Source organism: Ambystoma mexicanum, chromosome 1p (genome assembly GCF_040938575.1).
Source record: "Ambystoma mexicanum isolate Mex_15411 chromosome 1p, UKY_AmexF1_1, whole genome shotgun sequence".
Lineage (NCBI taxonomy): Eukaryota > Metazoa > Chordata > Amphibia > Caudata > Ambystomatidae > Ambystoma > Ambystoma mexicanum.
In genome coordinates, this window is record NC_090921.1 from 1065587271 (window position 1) to 1065606731 (window position 19461).

The window sequence follows — 19461 nt, forward strand, 5'->3', positions numbered from 1 at the left end:
AGATAGACAGGGAGAGAGAATCGCATAGCTTGCGGAAAGGTCCTGAGGAGTCGGGAGAGTCCAGGTGGATTGTGAGGTCACCCAGCAGGGGGAGTCAAGAGGAGGATGAGAGTAGAGAGGAGGCCAGGTCAGCCTATTCCAAGAGGAAGCGAGTGGACTGTCCTGGTGGCCGATAGGTGGCCATGAGGAGAAAAGATTTAGGAGAGAGTGAGAGCCTGCAGACTAAGGATTCGAAGGAGGAGTAGGCCTGAGTGGGGATGATTGACACAGATATCCATTCTTGGAAGATCAGCGCCACTCACCCTCCTGAACCCCTGGGCCTCGGCCCAGAGAGGATCTTGTATCCTTCAGGGAGGAGTGTGTCAAAGCTCATGACAGAGCTATCCTTGAACCATGTCTCTGTGATGGCGAGCACATCAATATCAAAGCGTTCAAGGAGGTTGCAGATTTCAGATCTATGTTTGACAGCCAAGCAAGAGTTTAGAGTGGCAATATGTTGCAGCTTGCCATCTTTGAAGGTCTTCCACTGGGGGCAGAGGGGTGCAGGGGATGGTGGTCCCCCGCAAGGGTGGCAAGTGATCCAGCGGGATAGTGTCAGATGGCAGAGGGGCCAAGGCCAACAAGGGAGGCGGGAGAGTGCGACAGGGCAAGGGTGTCTGTGCAGAGGAGGAGGAGGGCACAGCAGGCAAGGGAGCCTGTGTAGAGGCACAGCAGGCAAGGGAGCAAGTGCAGAGGAGGGAGGGGCATAGCAGACAAGGGAGCCTGTCCAAGGGGAGTAAGGTTTGAGAGGCAAGGTAGGAGCCTGTCAAAGAGGAGGAGGGTTGGGGACCCTGAACCATGATGGTTTCATTCAGATAGACATTAATGATGACTCTGGAAATGGCGAAGAGGTCAAGGAGGACCTCCGAGCAGGTGCCACCATTGATGGGAGAAGAGGCGATAGGAGAGAGAAAGGCGACCATGTGCCGGGTTCATAGGTCGGGTGAGGTGACGACAAAGAGGATGTGTGTGAGAGTCTCTATGGCAGAAGCCGTGACATAGGTGTCTGCAATAAGAAGGCCTGGTTTGGAGCCCAGTATGTCCTTCTTAAGTTTTTCTGGCCAGTTTTAGTGATAGGAGAGGGATAGGAAATAGAGAAACAGTTAGAGAAGATAGGAGGGATAGATAGTGTCATAGTTAGCTGCAATGGTGATGAGGACACTTACCATTCTGGTGTAATGCGGCACATTGGAGGTGGGGTGGAGGGGGTGAGGGGTGAAAAAACAGGGGGTGGGGGACAGAGGGTGTGAAGGGGGGGCACTGAGGACCAGGTAGGGCATGCAGGATTGAGTGCAGGATGTTCTCAAGGTAGTAAGTAACAGTTGAGCCCCTAGCAAGAAACGATAGTAAGAGTGGTAACAGCAAGTACACCACCAAGTTCAGCTTTAACTAAGGCAGAAAGAGACCCAGAGCAGTGTATGCACTCTATCAAGTTCCATCCTGGCTAAGGCTGAAGGAAACACAATGCAGCAAATGCACACAGTCAAGTTTGAGGTTTTTTTTAAGCAGGAAGACCACAGTGCAGCAAGTAAGCTGAAAAAAAGCACAGTACTGAGCCTATCCACTTGGCAAAGTGTGCCATTGGAAGTAGGTGTATGTTTGAATAGTAGGATAGAGGCACAGCTAAAAGCAATTTTCAGTCAAACAGGCACTTTCAAAGCAGGTAGGAGGCACAGCTAAAAGCGATTTTCAGGCAAACCGGTACTTTCAAAGCAAGTAGGAGGCACAGCTAAAACGATTTTCATGACAACAGGCACTTTCAAAGCAGGTAGGAGGCACAGCTAAAAGCGATTTTCAGGCAAACCGGTACTTTCAAAGCAGGTAGGAGGCACAGCTAAAACGATTTTCATGACAACAGGCACTTTTAAAGCAGGTAGGAGGGACAGCTAAAAGTGATTTCCAGGCAAACAGGCCATTTCAAAGCAAGTAGGAGGCACAGCTAAAAGCAATTTTTGGGCAAACAGACACTTTCAAAGCAGGTAGGAGGCACAGCTAAAAGCGATTTTCAGGTAAACAGGCACAGAACTTTGGTGAATGGTACAAAAGTGCAGCGCAGCAGTAAAGTGGTTATGGAAGTGAAATAAGTCACAGGGAGTGAGACGCAACATGCAAAGTCACCGAAGAAGCATGGGGCATATTGAAGGCTGGATGGCTCGGAGGCAGAAGAAATGAGTTTGGTGGCAAAGGGCAGCCACTAATTAGCCATACTCACGTGATGGTCAAGTAGGAATGCCACAGTCATGAGGGGTAATGAGTGAGATGAATCAGCAACAATGCATTACCCTTGAAGATAGCAGAGGAGTCGGGCTTAGGGCAAGGCCAGGTACGGACAGCAACAGACAGGGCAGGAGGTGTGGGCCTTCAGGTTGGGGGCCGGCTTCCTCACCTGCCGGCATCTCATTGGTGGGATGAAGGAGTAAATGGGCCGATCAGAAGCCTTTATTACATGGCTCCATGGCAACCCTCGGAGGCACTCCAGTGCTGAGGAAGAGGGGGCGGCCATTACAAACACACAATGGCCACGGCTGCAAGGCCTGATGATAAAGGTGCAGCGCACAATGATTGCAGCGCACCGCACCGCACAAAAAGTAACATCCCACTCACCAACAAAGGTGTAACTGTGCAGAGTGCACCGCCGATCGCGCTGCCACTGTTCTGGAGAAATGATTCAACAGAAAGCAGATGGGAATCGCCGGTGCACCTAAGTTTGTGCTGTGGGCGGAGGGTGGTGGAGCAGGATGGAGCGGACCCACACTCTCCGGATGCAGGAGAGGAAAGGCTGCGTCAAGGAACAGACAGGGCCTTGAGGTGTGGGCCTTCGGGTTGGGGGCCGGCTTCCTCGCCTGCCGGCATCTCATTGGCGGGATGAAGGAGTAAACGGGCCGATCAGAAGCCTTGTTTACATGGCAACCATCGGAGGCACTCAAGTGCTGAGGAAGAGGGCGGCCATTACAAACACACAACGTACACAATGGCCACGGCTACAAGGACTGATGGTAAAGAGGTAGTGCACAATGATTGCAGTGCACTTCACAAAAAGTAATGTCCCACTCACCAACAAAGGTGCAACTGTGCAGAATGCACCGCCGATCGGGCTCCCACTGTTCAGGAGAAATGATTGAACAGAAAGCAGATGGGAATCTCTGGTGCACCCAAGGTTGTGCTGAGGGTGGAGGGTGGTGGAGTAGGGACGAGGCGACCCACGCGCTGCAGATGCAGGAGAGGAAAAGGGAAGGGGTTCATTGGAAAAATTGGAATACTGCAATTTGCCCAAGGGCACCCCTCTCAGTCTCCAAGGACCCATTGCCCAGGTAATCCTCCCCTGCTTGTCCACAGCCAGGGTTGAGATTCAAAAGCGATGGCCCTCCCCTGGCCACCTGAACAAAGAATCTTCAGGAATAACCTGGGAGAAACAGCTCAGGTTTCTTACAGAAGCCAGGAGCCAGCGAGGGACTACAGGGCATTTAGAAGTGATCAGAAGCATCCCTTTGCCTATCAGCACCCAGAGCAGAGCGGATGTGGAAAAAAGGAGCAGCGAGAGCAGAAAACCCCAGAAGGAAGCGATCAGGAGAGAAAAACAAATGGAGACGTTTCCCCAGTTAACCATGCCAACGAATGCCAGTGAGTCTGCCCAGACAGAGGCAATGGGGACTCCGGGGCATATCAGCAACCATACCGAATCAAAACGAGTGAAGCGCAATGAACCAAAAGGGAAAGAGCAAATTAACTGAATGTAAGAAGTGACTTTAAATTGCAAACAAAACCCTTACAACCAGACAAATATATTTTGTGCAAATGCGAAAGGAACTACGGATAATACATCCGAAGGACATACTGAAAGACAAAGTGTAAATGCAACTTTGGGATAAGGGTAGGGAACCTCTATAACTACAAGTGTGGAAATACAAGAAGTCCTGGCAGGGGAGTATACCAGGCAGTCAAGTGTGTGAAAATCAAAAGCCCTGGCAGGAAAGTATACCAGGCAATCACAAAAGTGTGAAAGTAAGATGAGATATATTCAAGAAGAGACATTTTGTAAAATCTGACAAGTTCGTGCAATTACATCGTTGTGGGTCATAAGAGGCCTAAAGACTTGTTACATGGTAAATTTCAAAGAGCAAGGACGAATCCAGGGGAAGGGAGCCACCCTCCCTCTGGAGCAGAGACTTCTTATCATCAAAGAACCTTTGTGTTGGAACCATTTATTCTTATTTTGTGAACACATTTTTAAAAACCTCCCAGAGCTTAAAGACATTTCCCGTTTCACCATAGAGTTTATTTTTAGTGTGTGGATCAGAATAGAACTTTGGGCACTGGACAGTATTATTTTGGACATTCTTACACCAACAGACCAGTATTTTTTCTTTAGACAGTTAAATCCTCTTATAGCAGGGTCAGAGAGGCATTTTCCCAACCCCTTTTCATTGAGGTAAGTCTTTAACCAAAAACATGGCAACCTTGTGTCCGAGTTTCATTTCTGACTCCTCACAACTGTCAAAAACCAACTACACAGAGGAAACCACTGAGTATTGATCTGTACACCTCTACATGTATACAGGTTATTTTGCAAAACATCAATTAAAAAATGCACTTTGATCCAAGTACAGGACAATAAATTAGACGCCGGCCCTCCAACGTATTCCGCAAACAGGCCCACTTTAACCTGAACAGCAACCTTATCCAAACACTGTGTCATGTCGATTATTCCAAAATCTGGCTGAGGACAAGTCATAGCATAACGCATCTGTATTTACCTACAAAAACACAGACAGTTCAGAACTGCGGGATAGTGTGCAAAACATTTGTGAAATGCTACTATTTTTATATTTTTATAAAGCACAACCACAGGCTACAAAGGGTGCACTCACAAGAATTTTGCGAAAACAACAGCTTTACCATGGTTACTGGCTGTAACTATCCCGTGCACCATCATAATGCAAACTATTTTTACCCTCCTAGTCGCTCCATCTCCTGATGAACGGCAGCTGTATGGTAAAGAAATTGCCCATGTGCTGGCCATCTTAGAGTTTGTAAAGTATTGACCAAGTACTAGAAAATGACCTTGAAAAATGATTTAAAAAAGGACCTGGCTCCGGCCAATATATCGACCCTGAGAGAACTGCAAAATCATATGTTTTTGTGCTGACCCTAAACATAAGCATGTCTGCAGGGAAAGGAAACATCCTAAAGGCTCATCACCCAGCTCTAAAACACATAAGTGGAGGTGCCAACTCATGTGCCTAGTGAACGATACATAACGGTGACCATCTTAGATGTACCGCTGTACCCTATTCTACACTTAACTACTGTGCATCTGTTACCTAAATAAATTTGACTCGGTGGACAGGAGCAAACATGCTTCACTCCTGATGCACCAAATTAAAATGAAATGTACAGAAGGCAAACACAAAAGCTTTTTCCAGGAGTGCGACACACGTCCTAACATCCGATTCTTAACCCAACAACCTGAGTATTCCTCAAGTTCCCCCAACAAAGAAGCCCAATGTAATTCCTCATTCAGAGCACTCACATGTGTATTAAGTTGATGAATCCAAACCTGTTCTAATTTGAATAACCTTGATGTCATAGAATAGTTATTGTGGTCTGGTTTAAGATGGTCAGTTATCAGCCATCTAAAATTCTATGGGCCATGCTGTTTACCGAAATAATGCTGTACCAGACGTGGCCTTACCTTACCCGGGCGGATTCTACTTTGATGTTCATTAATACGAATAGGTACTTTTTGATTAGTCCTACCGACATACAGTTGGTCACATGGACATATAATGATGTAGTTTCCCACCCCCTAGCCTGTCCCTCAATCCCCATTGGCTGTCTGGACCCCTCTTTGTATGACCACCCAGGGCAGCCTCTACTCAGACAGCCCTCAGCTAAGGGCCTCAAGGCAAAGGGCAGCTCATGAAAAAGCAACTCCAGTCTGTATTTGACCTTGTTCACTTGGGAAGCCTGCAACCATCAACCAGCAGCGACAGATTAGGTAAGAGTGGTGTAGGTAGGAGGTACAGCCATTACTGTATTTCATTAACTACCCCACCACTCTCATTACATAATATCGTATTTCCTCAGGCATTTAGCCTATGTATGCTAATAACTCACAGTTAGCATTTAACCTAATTGTAAAAGGTAGCCATTTCGAATCTGCCTCATTGTGTGAGGTGACCATATTCTGCATCCACTTCACTGGGTTACTCAGCCATACTCTGCATCTAGCCTATTTGTGTTAGCTAGCCACAGTTTGTACTTGGTCTGTTTTGGGTGGGGTAGAGATGTGTGGACCAGTCTTGCGCTACATGTAGATAGAATTTTTGAAGTTTAGCCTTGCGCACATTTAGAGTGAATTGCAAAGATTAACCTAGCCTCACATCTTGATAGAATTGTGAAGTTTATCGTTTTGTCACATCTGGATTGAATCTGTGAAGATTAGCATGTGTCACATTCCACGTGAATTGTGAAGATTAGCCTTGCACCACATCTAGATAGAATTGTGGAGATTATCCTTGTGTCACATCTAGATAGAATATGTGAGATTAGCATGGGCCACATTTAAAGTGAATTTTGAATATTAGCCTTGTGCCACATCTAGATAGAATTGTGGAGATTAGCCTTGTGTCACATCTAGATAGAACTGTGATGATTAGCCTTGTGTCACATCTAGATCGAATTGTGGAGATTAGCCCTGTGTCACACTTAGATAGAGCTACAAAGTTTAGCCTTGTGTCACATCTAGATAGAACTATGAAGTTTAGCCTTGTGTCAACTCTAGAAAGAAGTGTGAAGATTTGCATGCACCAAATTAAGAGTGAATTGTGAAGATTAGCCTTGCGTCACATCTAAATAGAATTATGAAGATTAGCTTGCTTCACATTTAGAGTACATTGTGGAGATTAGCCTTGCCTCACATCTAGATAGAACTGTGAAGTTTAGACTTGTGTCAACTCTAGATATGATATGATATGATATGATATGGCATTTGTAACACGCCTATACACAAGTGTTTTAAGGTGCGACGAGGCAGGGAGGGGGGAACAAGGGGAGACAGACAGCGATCCTACTAGGCCAGGTGTCATTCAGATCACGCAAGTGCATGGGTTGAGGGGAAGGGAAAAGTGCAAGGAGGAAAGGGAGAGGGGAAGTGCAGTACAGGGTTAGTAGAATACAAGATAAAATAATAAGGGCCAGCTGGTGGCAAGTGCAAGGTAAGTGCAGACAAGTTCTGGGAAGGGGGGCTGTAGGGATACAGAGACAGCCCGCAGTGCAGGGGTTGCCAGGGAGGCAGTGCAGGGGAGAGTGGCTGGGCCAAGGACCAAGATCGGTGAGTGGCCCAGTTGCGGATTCAGTGCAGTTTCAGTAAATTAGCAGGGGAGAGGGGGAGAGAAAGCCGAAGCAAAGAGGAAGGTTTTGAGGTGCTTCCGGAACTGGAGATGGTTCTCCTCAAGTTTCAGGGAGGCAGGAAGGCTGTTCCAGAGGGAGGCCCCTGCTGCGGACGGAGATCTACCCCCAACTCGTTGCTTGGAGAAGCGGCTGACACTGAGGGAGTTGGAGGCTGATGAGCGAAGAGCTCGAGAAGGAAGATATTTAGGAAGAGAGAGTTGAAGGTATTTTGGCCCCAGGCCCCAGAAGGCCTTGTGGACAATGCAGAGGGTTTTGAACTTAATCCTCGCAGCCACTGGGAGCCAGTGTAGTGATTTCAGTCCTGGAGAGATAAGGTCCGTGGGCTTGAGGCCAGGACAAGTCTCGCAGTCCTGTTCTGGATGAGTTGCAGAGGGCGGAGAGTTGAGAAAGGCAGATTTAGATAGAGGCTGTTACAGTAGTCCAGCTTCGAGAGAACCAGGGCTCTGGAGACAGTGAGCTTCTGGGGGAAGGAGAGGAAAGGAAGGATACCTCTGAGGAGGTGCAGCTGGTAGTGTGACTTCTTGGAGACGTCGGATATGTGAGGAGAGAAGGAGAGAGTGGAGTCGAAGATGACGCCGAGGTTTTTTGCCTTGCAGGTAGGAGCAGGAAGAGAGCCAAGAGAGGCCGGCCAGAGAGCTGCAGGGAAGGAGGGAGTGTGTGTGCCGATGAGTAGAATCTGTCTTACTGGCATTAAGGCAAAGGTCATTGGTGGCGCACCATTCCTGGATAGCAGAAAGACAGTCTGAGATGAGGGAAGGAGAAGAGGAGGCCGAGGGTAGCCTGAAAATGAGCTGGGTATCATCTGCATAGCACTGAAAGTTAGGGCAGAGAGCGGCGATGCGGTGGGCAAGGAGTGCCAGATACTGGTTGAACCGCCAGGGAGAGAGGTTAGATCCCTGGGGGACACCACAGGTAGGGAAAAAGGTGTCAGAGAGGAAGGACCCCAGTTGGACCTGGGAGGGTCGATTGGGAGAGGAAAGAGGTCAGCCACGCCAGAGCCTGACATGTGATACCCAGGTTATCATGGAGACAGTTGAGCAGGATGTCATGGTTGAAAGTATCAAAGGCAGAAGAGAGATCGAGCAAAATGAGAGCACACGGAGTGTTAGTCAAGGTTCAAGAGCAGGTCCTCACGGATGTTCAGGAGAGCAGTTTCCGTGCTTCTGGCAGCTCTGAAGCCAGACTGATGGTCATGAAGACTACCAACAGATTCAGCATGGAGATTAAGCTGGGCGATGGCCAGTTTCTCCAGGAGCTTGCCCAGGAAGGGAGTGATGAAGATTGGGCGATAGTTAGCCGGGCAGGAGGGGTCGGAAGAGGCTTTCTTAAGAAGAGGGTGCACAAGGGAGTGCTTAAAGGGGGATGGGAAGACTCCAGAGGCGAAGGAGTGATTGCAGAAGTCAGCCAGCGCAGGAGCCAGGGGGTCGATGTGGTCCTTGATGGTTTTGGAGGAACAGGGGTGGACCTGTTTTGGCCAGACTTTCATAGATCGGACTTGTCTGGAAACCTCGTCAGCAGAAAAAAGGGTAAGGGCAGAGAAGGAGGGGTGGCTGCAGAAGGGACAGAGGAAGAGCAGGGAATAGAGGGGGGGGAGATGATAGGAGGAGAGTGAGGACAGGATGTCCTGAGTTTTTTAAATGAAGTGAGAGGCCAGTGCCGTGCAGAGGGCCTGGGAGGGGACAGGAGAGGTAGAGACTGCAGCAGGGTTGGCCAACTCCTTTCAGATTTTAAAGAGTTTGCCCGAATTGTTAGATGCCGCAGAGATGCGGGCTTGGATACGGGCTCACTTCTTGGGGAGAACGGAGAGCCGGTATTGCCTTTGGAGCAGGCGGCAGGCCAGTTTGTCAGAGGATGAACATGAAGCACACCATTTCCTCTCTGCCGCCCTGCACTTGCGTTTTAGGGTGACGAGATCCGAGTCATACCAGGAGTTACATTTGGATTTGGGCTTCAGGCGGATTCTCATGACAGGGGCCAGGATATCAAGAGTATCAGATATAGCAGAGTGGAGAGTGGAGAGGGCTGTGTCAGGGTGGGAGTCAGCCGAAGGGGGAAGGGGGCGCGAGAAGGTGGCGGCGAAAGCCTCAACAGACACGCGCTTCATGGGTCGGATGACCGAGATGGAGCGTGGCAGTGATGAAGGTGGCTTTGCCTGAGAGGTAGGGAAGGTGAGGGGGGAGGATAGGAGAAAGTGATCACTCCAGGAGAGAGGATTGGAGAGAGGGACAGAGAGGGGAACGTCAGAAGAGATCAGAGCATCAAGAGTGTGCCCTGCAGAATGAGTCAGCCCAGACAGGAGATTAGAGAGTGAGAGAGAGTCGCAGAGGTCGCGAAAGAGTCAAGAGGGGGGGCAGGAGGCCTCCAGGTGGATGTTGAAGTCTCCAAGAGAGAGGAGTTGAGTGGTTGAGGACAGGAGTGAGGAGGAGAGGTCCGCCCACTCGGGGAGGAAGGAGGAAATTTGACCGGGTGGCCAATAGATAGTAGCCACGGTAAGGGAATGGCTTGGAGAGAGAGAGTCGGCAGACAAGGCATTCAAAAGAGGAGTAGGTCTGCGTAGGAGTGACAGTGGCAGGAATCCACTCAGGGAAGATAAGGGCAACACCCCCCCCCCAGTACGGTTGGGCCTGTGCAGGGAGAGGATCAGGTAACCGTCAGGTAGGAGTGTGTCAAGGCTGGTGACAGAGCTGGCCGTGAACCATGTCTCAGTGAGACCAAGGACATCAAGGTCCAGTTCCTCCCGAAGGCAACAGATATCAGAGGAATGTTTGACGGCAGAGCGAGAGTTAAGAGTGGCAATGTGGAGAAGGTTGCCATCCTTGAAGGACTTCCAGGGAGGGGTACAGGTCAGAGGTACGCCCTGCAGAGGTGAGGAAGGAACACGAGAGTGGGCCGGGAAGGATGGTGAAGGCAAGATAGCCGAGGACAGATGAGTGGGGACAGCAGGAGAGGAAAGGAAGTTGATGAGGTGTGGGAAGCATCTATCAAAGAGATGAAGGTTGGCCTGAGGGCCTTGGACCAAGACGGTCCCATTAGAGTAGACATTAATGATGGCCTTAGAGAGGATTGGAAGGAGGCCAAGCGGACATCCCAACGGGTGCCACCATTAATGGGAGAAGAGGAGAAAAGAGAGAGCACAGAGACCATATGAAGGGTCCATAGGTCAGGTGAGGGCACGAAAAAGAGGATGTCGGTGAGAGTTTCCTTGGAGGAGGCACTGGTGTAGCTGTCAGCGATAGGGAGGCCTGGATTGGAGACCAGGATGTCCTTTTTAAACTTTTTCCTACCAGATTTAGTGAGGAGAGCAGGATAGTCAATAGAGAAGCAATTAGAGAAGATAGGAGAGATAGAGAGCACCATAGAGTAGGGATGGGAGAGGCAGGGGGAGAGAGGGGAAGACACAGGAGAGAGCAGGCGGACAAGATAGTGGGTGGCAATCGAGTAGCGCAGGAGAAACAGACTCTCAGGGTTAAGAGCTCCAATGATCAAGAACCAGTGGGAAGCGACCCAAGTGTGAGAATCCTAAAAAGGGGAGAAAAGGCCTAGTTTCACAGAACAATTTTAAATACTGGCACAGTGCGTATTAACAACTTTGTAGAGACACCTCACTGTGAGAATCCTAAAAAGGGGAGAAAAGGCCTAGTTTCACAGAGCAATTTTAAACACTGGCACAGTGCGTATCAACACCTTTGTAGAGACACCCAAGTATGAGAATCCTAAAAAGGGGAGAAAAGGCCTAGTTTCACAGAGCAATTTTAAGTACTGGCACAGTGCGTATTAACAACTTTGTAGAGACACCTAAGTGTGAGAATCCTAAAGATTAGCATGCACCACATTTAGGTGAATTTTGAAGATTAGCCTTGCGTCACATCTAGATAGAAATGTGGAGATTGGCCTTGCATCACATATGGACAGAATTGTGAAGACTAGCTTTGCATCACATCTAGAAAGAATTATGAAGATTAGCTTGCCTCACATTTAGAGTGGATTGTGGATCTCTATGTGGCCTTGCGCCATGTAGAGATAGAATTGGGAGGATTAGCATGTGTCACATCTAGATAGTGATGCCACTAACAAACCCTACTAAAGAAACTCGCCCCTCTACATACATAGCTCAAACTCTGAACCAAACACAACCATACCTCTACAGCACAACAAACCACACGCACTTCACTACACCGCAACAACAAAACAAACCACACATAGCCTTGCACAACAGCATATGATGGCTACCAACTGAAAAACACACCTAAACTCAGCGAACGGTGTAAACCAAAATGAAGCTGCCAACAGCACATCACAACTCTCTTGCTCTTTTCTCCCACTCAGTCCTACTAACTTACACCCCCTAATCCTCTTGCCTTACAGATCCGCCAGAGCGCCGGGGAGCATGCAGAAAGTGTGCAGCATAAGAAGCTTTAACATAACATAAGAATAGTTTCTCTAAGCCTCCCTATGTGTCAAGACCCAGTGGGACTTTTTACACCTATGGAGCCAGTGGCCACAAGAAGGGGGACCCCAGGTGTTAGGGTAAGACCTTGGGGGTCCACTCTACGAGTTTAGCTACCAACTGTGACAAGTGTCCAAACATGGCCGTTCCACATGGTTTTTCATTTGTCCCTTGGCCACCTTGTCTTTACCCCTTCTTCCTGGCCTGTGAGTCCAGGAAATGCTTATATGGACTTCCAGTGCCTTGGAAAGCGGAGGCTACTGCAGGGCCATGGGTGTTTTCTGCCAAGAAGTGGGTCAGGACTATCTGTTTCCAATCCACTAACTGGTTTTGGTGTGTCTGAGTGGTATTCGTGAGTTGTACCACCAGTGGTCCTGAGTGGACCACTGCTGGTGTGTGTGGGTCAGATCTGTCATTGGCCAGTTGGAGTTTCAGCTCCTAACTGTCTTTTTGGATAAGAAGAGAACCTCCGCACCCACTCTATAGAGATCCTGGAAGAAACCGAAGGAGCCAAGAATCCTGTCTAACTGCAACACCTGCGAGGAGACCGTAGACCCTTTGGAAGCAGACCTGGCAACCAACTTATGCTGCTGTCCTGGTAGAGGCCTGTCTTGTGGAAGATCCCAACCAGTCCTGTGAAGGAGCTGCGACCCTTGGAGTGGAGGGAACATCCATTCTCGACGTCCGCTCCGAGTCCTATGAAGAAGAGCCTTCGGAAGTGCCCCTAACTACCCAGTGGCTGACCAGCTCAAAGTTTGTGCTACCATGCTGCAGACGTTGCAGCTCCGAGTTGAGGCCTGGAACTTGGGGAATACTCAGCGTGTGCAATAAGACTCACCTCTGTGAAATTTCCTGGTCCCAACCTCAAAGGGACCCGAAATAGGAGACAAAGTTTGACCGCGGCAAGTGAATCCCTTGGCATCACCGTGCATTGATTGCTGTCATCTGAAACTGCTTACCTGCGTCTAGTCGAGTGCTGAGAGGGGCACTGCATTGAGTTTTGCTGCAACTGCACCAGCATTAGTCGCCGACCGGAGAAGTGGTTGAACCTGCAACCCCTGGGCATCAAGTGCTGAAGCAGAAAGCAGGAAAAGCGACCTCTGACCCTCTTCAGCAGACCTGCCAGGTCGTACGAACAACTGGAGTATGGGGTGAGTTGTAGCGATACTTACCTGAACCCCTAACTCCCTCTTAAAGGTTTTGATAACTTTTATAAACTTTGAAATAGTTTGGCTTTTCCACTGCTTGCTCATGCAAGCACTCCGAAGGTTGAGGACACGTTTGTAAGAGCAACTTGTCCTTGACCCCTTGGAACTGTTCTTTTGGCCCCAGAGACCCTACCTTCATTTTTCCAGCCTCACAAAACTGTATGGATCTTTGGTGAATTTTTGGTCGCAAGGCCCCATACATCTTCGAGATGGACTTCTAAAGCTAGTATTGTATCTCTGTGAACCTGTAGTGCTTATACTAATTTGTTACCTTCCTGTTCAGGGGTTTGATATGTATTGTGCCCCACTCCAGTGATTGTATATATGTGTCTATTATTAGTGTTGGGTGATAACATTTCCTGCTAGTAGTCATTTTTCTCAGTGTTATATGACCATAATTAAATGAGTATTTTTAAAACTGATTGTCTAAGTGTAACCCTTGACTTTGCACTGTGTGTACTCATTGGGGACCTCTAACAAGCTCACCACGTATTGAGACTTAGCCTAGACCACTCACCTTGCTACCCTGAACTGGTTTGGCTACAGCTCCCAGAGTTGTCATTGTCACTAAACTAGGTTGGCATTCTATACATCTGTCCGCTAGGCCAGAGTATAGAAAATCAGTCCCAACACTGCACAACTGACATTCCAGAAGAGGTAGAAACAACAGGACGTTTATATCACTCTTGCAAGAAAATTTAGTAATTGGGGGTAAAGTAGAGGATGTTTTATAGTTATGCATTGTAGCCCTTTTCATTGTATTAAAGGCTCATGATCTGATATGATACAAAATGATATGATATGATATATGTCATTTATAATGCGCCTGTACACAAGTGTTTCTAGGTGCGACAAGACAAGCTAGGGAAGACAGAAGGACAAGACAAACGATCTTACTATGCCTTGTATCATTCAGATCGTGCAAGTGCGACAGCGGACAAGTGCAGGGGGGAATGAAGAGAGGGACGTGCCAGGGAGAGGGAAGGGGAGGTGCAATCAGTCCAGCAACGTTCTGAGTGAGTGCAGCCAGGGCAATGCAGTTCTGGGTAAGTGCAAGGAGGCAGGGAGCTGTAGAGCTTACCGTTACTGCCTATAAGGGCGCGCGGTAGGTCCGGAGACAGTGCGGAGGAGACTGATCATGGAGGATCCTGGTACCCAGTGAGACTCTGGGGCTAGCGAAGCAACCAGTCGGCACAGCAGACAGGTAGGTCAGCAGGGGAGAGAGAGAGAGAGAGAGAGAGAGGATGGTCTTGAGCAGCTTCCGGAACCTCAGGTGGTCCGGCTCAAGTTTGAGGGGGGCAAGGAGGCCATTCCAGAGGGAGGCACCTGCAGAGGAGAGAGATCTACCTCCCACTCTCTGCCTGGAGAAGTGTCTGACCCTCAGAGAGTTGAAGGTAGCTGAGCGAATGGCTTGAGAAGTAAGGTATTTTGGAAGAGAGAGTTGAATATAGTGCAGGCCCCAGTCCCAGAAAGCCTTGTGTACGATGCAGGGGGTCTTGAACTTGATCTGTGCCGCCACCGGGTGCCAGTGGAGAGAATTCAGGGCTGGAGAGATATGGTCCCTGGACCGGTGGCCAAGGACAAGTCTTGCAGTCCTGTTCTGGATTAGTTGCGGTGAGCAGAGAGTAGAGGAAGGCAAATTGAGAAAGGTGCTGTTGCAGTAGTTACTCTCTCTTTCGTGTCCCTCTGAAAAATCGCCTTCTCCACTGCCCCGGATTGTTTTCTACCAGGATTGATGTTTGACCTATACCACTGATCATTATTTTTGTACCGTTGCTTTTAAGTTTGTGCAGCCCGTTGGATTAAGGCGCTATATAAAATACAATAAAAATAAACAAATACGAAAATAGTCCAACCTAGAGAGAACCAGGGCTCTGGAGACAGTGAGCTTCTGGGGGAAAGTAAGAAATGGAAGAATATCTCTGACAAGGTGCAGTGGGTAGTGGGCCTTCTTGGCAAGGTCTGTGATGTGAGGAGAGAAGGAGAGCGTGGAATTTAAGATGACACCAAGGTTTTTTGCCTTACCGGAAGGCGAACGAAGAGGGCCCAACGAGGGCAGCCAGAGTGAGAGAGGGAAAGCGGGAGCAGGGGTCCCAATGAGAAGGATCTCGTCTTACTGACATTAATGCAGAAATCATTAGAGGTGCACCAATCCTGAATCGTGGATAGACAGTCAGTAATGAGCGAGAAAGGAGAGGAGGCTAAGGGGAGCCTAAAAGTGAGCTGAGTGTCATCCGCATAACACTGAAAGTTAGAGGAGAAGGTAGAGATGAGGTGGGCCAAAGGGGCCAGGTAGACATTGAATAGCTGGGGTGAGAGGATAGAGGCATGGGGAACACCACATGTGGAGAAAGAGGTGGTGGAGAGAAAGGACCCAAGTTGGACCTGGGATGGTCAGTCCAGGAGGAAGGAGGTCAACCACTCCAGCGCCTGATTCGTGGTGCCCAGTTCTCGCTGAGTCAATTGATCAGGGTGGCATGATTGACCGTGTCAAAAGTAGAGGAAAGTTCAAGGAGGATAAGGACAGAAGGAAGGCTGGAATCATGATTGGAGAGCAAATCTTCACGTGTGTTCAGGAGAGCAATTTCCGTGCCTCTGGCTGCTCTAAAGCCAGACTGATGGTCATGGAGACAACCAACAGATTCAGTGTGCAGAGTAAGCTGGGAGATGGCCAGCTTTTCCAAGAGTTTTCCCAGGAAAGGAGGGATGGAGATCGGGCGATAGTTTGCCAGACAGGTAAGGTCGGCAGAAGACTTTTTTAGGAGGGGATGCTCAAGGGAGTGTTTGAGTAGAGAGGGTAAGGATCCAGTGGGAAAGAGTGATTGCAGAAATCGGCCAAGGCTGGAGCGAGGGTGTCCATGTGATCCTTAATGGTTCTGGAGGAGCAGGGGAGCACCTGTTTGGATGACACTTTCATAGATCGGGCTTGTCTAGAAACATTGGGCCTCATTCCGAGTATGCTGGTATTCTGGCGGTAGAGCCCAGATGAGGAAATTTGAAGCATAGGCAAGGAGAGAGGAGGCAAGGTCAGCTTATCGTCGAATTACTAATACACTGCTTCGATGTTCTTTATGCACGCTTCACAATATGCTTTGTATGTTCTGGCTCTCATATGAGACACTTTAGCAAATCTAATCTCATCAGTGTGAAGAGGGATGCATGTCACATCTTGATGGTAGTATTCGAGTGATACACTCCCGCTCCTCACTCATTCACTGGCCAGGTATTGCTGGACCACATCCTAACATGATGCAGACAGAACCTGCCATTGATACTTTGATGATGCCATTCATAAATGCGTTGTCTCTGTATGACAATTGTTCTTCACAATATCATGATCACTTATTCACATTAAATGTGTTGTCTGTGAGGACAATTTTCAGAATTTTTTTTCTGTCATTCTAGATGAATTACTGGCATCTCGCGTGATTGGTTATTTCTTGATACCAGCAGTCCTAATCCCTTTGGCAATCCTTGGCCTGTGTATTTACTTGCAGATGTGGAAGAAGAAGAAAAGAAAGGATGAAGGCAGGTAACGCCACTTCACCGCACACTACAGTATCTCACATCTTAATGGTCACTCCATTCCCTGTTCTCATCTTCAGCACAGGCATCAATCTCAGAACCTGAACTTATGTATTTTATGATTAATTTCTGTATGCTTGTGAAACTTGGAAAATGTTGTTTGTCCATTTAAGATATATCAGCAAGCGATCAGTAAAACGCAAATGACAGTAATGTGCAAACGTGCAGTTTTAGAGCCTTTACATGCAGTTGTTTGCTCAAAGCAAAAAGAAATCTGAAGTCCGTGCAGCATCATTTACTTTTCATTTTCATGTTTACCTAAGACCTGGCAAAGGTTTGAGATGCCTGTTTTAAGGAGGTAAATGAATGTATACCTGGGACCATAGTACATAAACATGCACAACTACAAGTGCAATTTTACACAGTATAAGCACCAGGGCAGAAATTGCCATAGTGCAAAGAAATTAGTTATCGATTCATTTTGGCACCATGCAAAGTTTGTCCTTGTGCATTTGTATGCGTATGTATTAAACAATAAGGATGACATTCATAGGCTGCATAAGAGATAACTGAGGCATTTCCTGGGTAGTATGGTTGTACAATATTGGACAGTTGTCTGAAAAAGAGTAAAGCAAGTGATGGAGGAGTAGTGTCCAGAGATAGACCAGGGGTAGTGACTTTGTAATAGACATAAATGGGGACTAATTTCATTGAGAGTCTAATCCCAGGATCTACATAGAAACCCTGTATGACACCATCAGGACTGGTAGGTTGGGATTAGTGGAGGTGGGTTAGCGAGGTGAAGGGAGATACAATTTCACCGGCCAATAGGTGGATTTTGAGTCGTGTCTTGAAAGTGTCCACTGATGGGCTGACTTTGATGTCCAGGTGGAGAACTTTCCAGTGAAGGGGTGCAAGAAAGAGAGGAGGAACGGAAGCCAAAGGAGGCACTGGAGGTGCAGGCGGAAAGGTTGATGAGAGAGGATGAGCACTGAGTTTGAGAGGGAGAGTAGTGAGAGATGCAGTCAGGAAAGTAATGGAGGGAAGAAACATAGATTTGAAGATGAAGAGAGAGAACTTTAGAGTGCGATTTTGCATGATAAGCCATCCAGCATGGTATGGATACGTTTCAGTCGAGAAAGAATCCAGGTAGGCTGTAATGGATGTGTGTAGTGAAGTTGAGAACTTAGTTTAGAGGAGGGAAGGAGTAGGGGGAAAACCAAGAAGTAGGCCCAAACAGTAGTCCAGTTTGCTGAGCATGAGAGCAGAGATCAGAGTTTGTCAAGTAGTGGGTGATGTCACACTATATCTTCCTTATAGCGAGAAGGTTAATCCTGGCCACAGTGACAGTATTGAACTACTGGAGATTTATGTACCAGTCAGAGAACCCCAAATTTGGAAGCATTAGGAGTTTGAATGAGGAGGTCTGGGAGAATGAGATGGGTGATGAAAGATGGAGGAAGGGTGAAAGGTGACTTCCTTCTTGGAGGAGTTTAACATTATAGTGTCATACAACTGTGAGGCAGCTGGCCAGGCACTCAAAAATAGCAACCGTGAAGGAGGGAAAGGAGAAAAAGCTCTGGGTATCACCAGCAAAGAGGTGATATTGGAAGTTAAAGGATGAGATGAGTTTATCCAGGGAGAGGATGTAGAGAATTAAAATAATTACAAAGAAGATACTAATAATGTACGATCAATACTGTAGAAGATGGATCTGCCCATATTAGAAAGTGTGCTCAATAGTACCCACTGCACTAGTAAAGAGATGATAGAGCTATATGATGATCTGATTAGGGTCATGCACCTCCATGTGACTAAATCTAGAAAGGGAATGGAACAGGTCATAATTAAACACACCCATTGATGTTCTAAGGACTGTAGACCCTTTAAAAGGAAGCTAGTATACAGTCTGGAAAATTTAGATAACTGCAGCAAAGATAACATACGACTGCTAAGACTATCTTATAAGGAACACCTTGCAAACAAAAAGAAAGCTTATGCAGAGGGAACGTGGTGTTTATTAACAGACGCAATTTAAGATAAAGATAGCTCTACATTCTTGAAAATTCTCTCATAGGGGACAAGAGACCCCCAAAATAGGCTAACATGTAGCATTACAGAAAATAGGTGGTACACTAACTTTAAATGGCAATATGAGGAAACACATTACACCAGTACTATGGATGGAGATGACATTTCAGCCCTGAAAAATGATTACCCAGAGTATCTGTATTCTATTCTAGAAGAGATATATACTACTAGCAATTGCCAAAAAACTGGGAAAGCGCCACAGACGGATAGAATAGCAGTGGATATTTCTAAAGAGGAAGCTATTGTCTGGACTACTGTTTTTCAGCTATTATTAAACACCACTGTAGCTTCATCAATGGCACCTTAATCTGGTTAAAAGCAGAAATGTGTCCGGTTTATAAACAAGGTGCCAGAAATTAGATTAAAAAATGTTATGTTATCTTGATTTATACTGTGCACCGCTGCCATTTGCATGATCTCAGGGCGCTCACATGGCTCTGTATGAAAAGTGGGTAGGGTAGGTTAGAGAGGAAGAGGGGGATAGGGTAGAATTTGTGCTCATCTGTTGATGTGTGCCGAACCATGATTAACTGGTATCTCTACATGTGAGCTTTCTGGGTGTGCTTTATGTGCACTGGACTTGTTGTGTCCGTAAGGGTGGCATCCAGTAGTGTCTGAGTTGTTTGTTGTTTGCAGGTATTAGGTTTGTAGCATGGTTAGAGTGGGGTGTGCGGTTTGTGAGTATTTTGGTGGGTTGTTTCACTAGCCCTTTGGGCATGTGTAGTACATGAGAGGTGT

The 19461-nt window shown here is 47.6% G+C and overlaps 1 protein-coding gene across 13 annotated transcripts in view; it reads left to right on the forward strand.

The window, feature by feature from the left end:
- LOC138447993 (SLAM family member 8-like) overlaps positions 1-19461 on the forward strand; it is a 656143-nt gene that overhangs the window by 294708 nt on the left and 341974 nt on the right. For 7 of the 13 annotated variants that reach the window (XR_011259980.1, XR_011259978.1, XR_011259979.1 and 4 more), the window contains exon 4: positions 16513-16639. Coding sequence is in view for 9 of the 13 variants with exons in the window: in XM_069604529.1 (XP_069460630.1) it covers positions 16513-16639 (127 nt within the window). In the remaining 4 variants the exon portion in view is untranslated. The remainder of the gene's footprint in view (positions 1-16512; positions 16640-19461) is intronic. The other 6 variants (XM_069604520.1, XM_069604517.1, XM_069604519.1 and 3 more) reach the window with 1 other exon arrangement.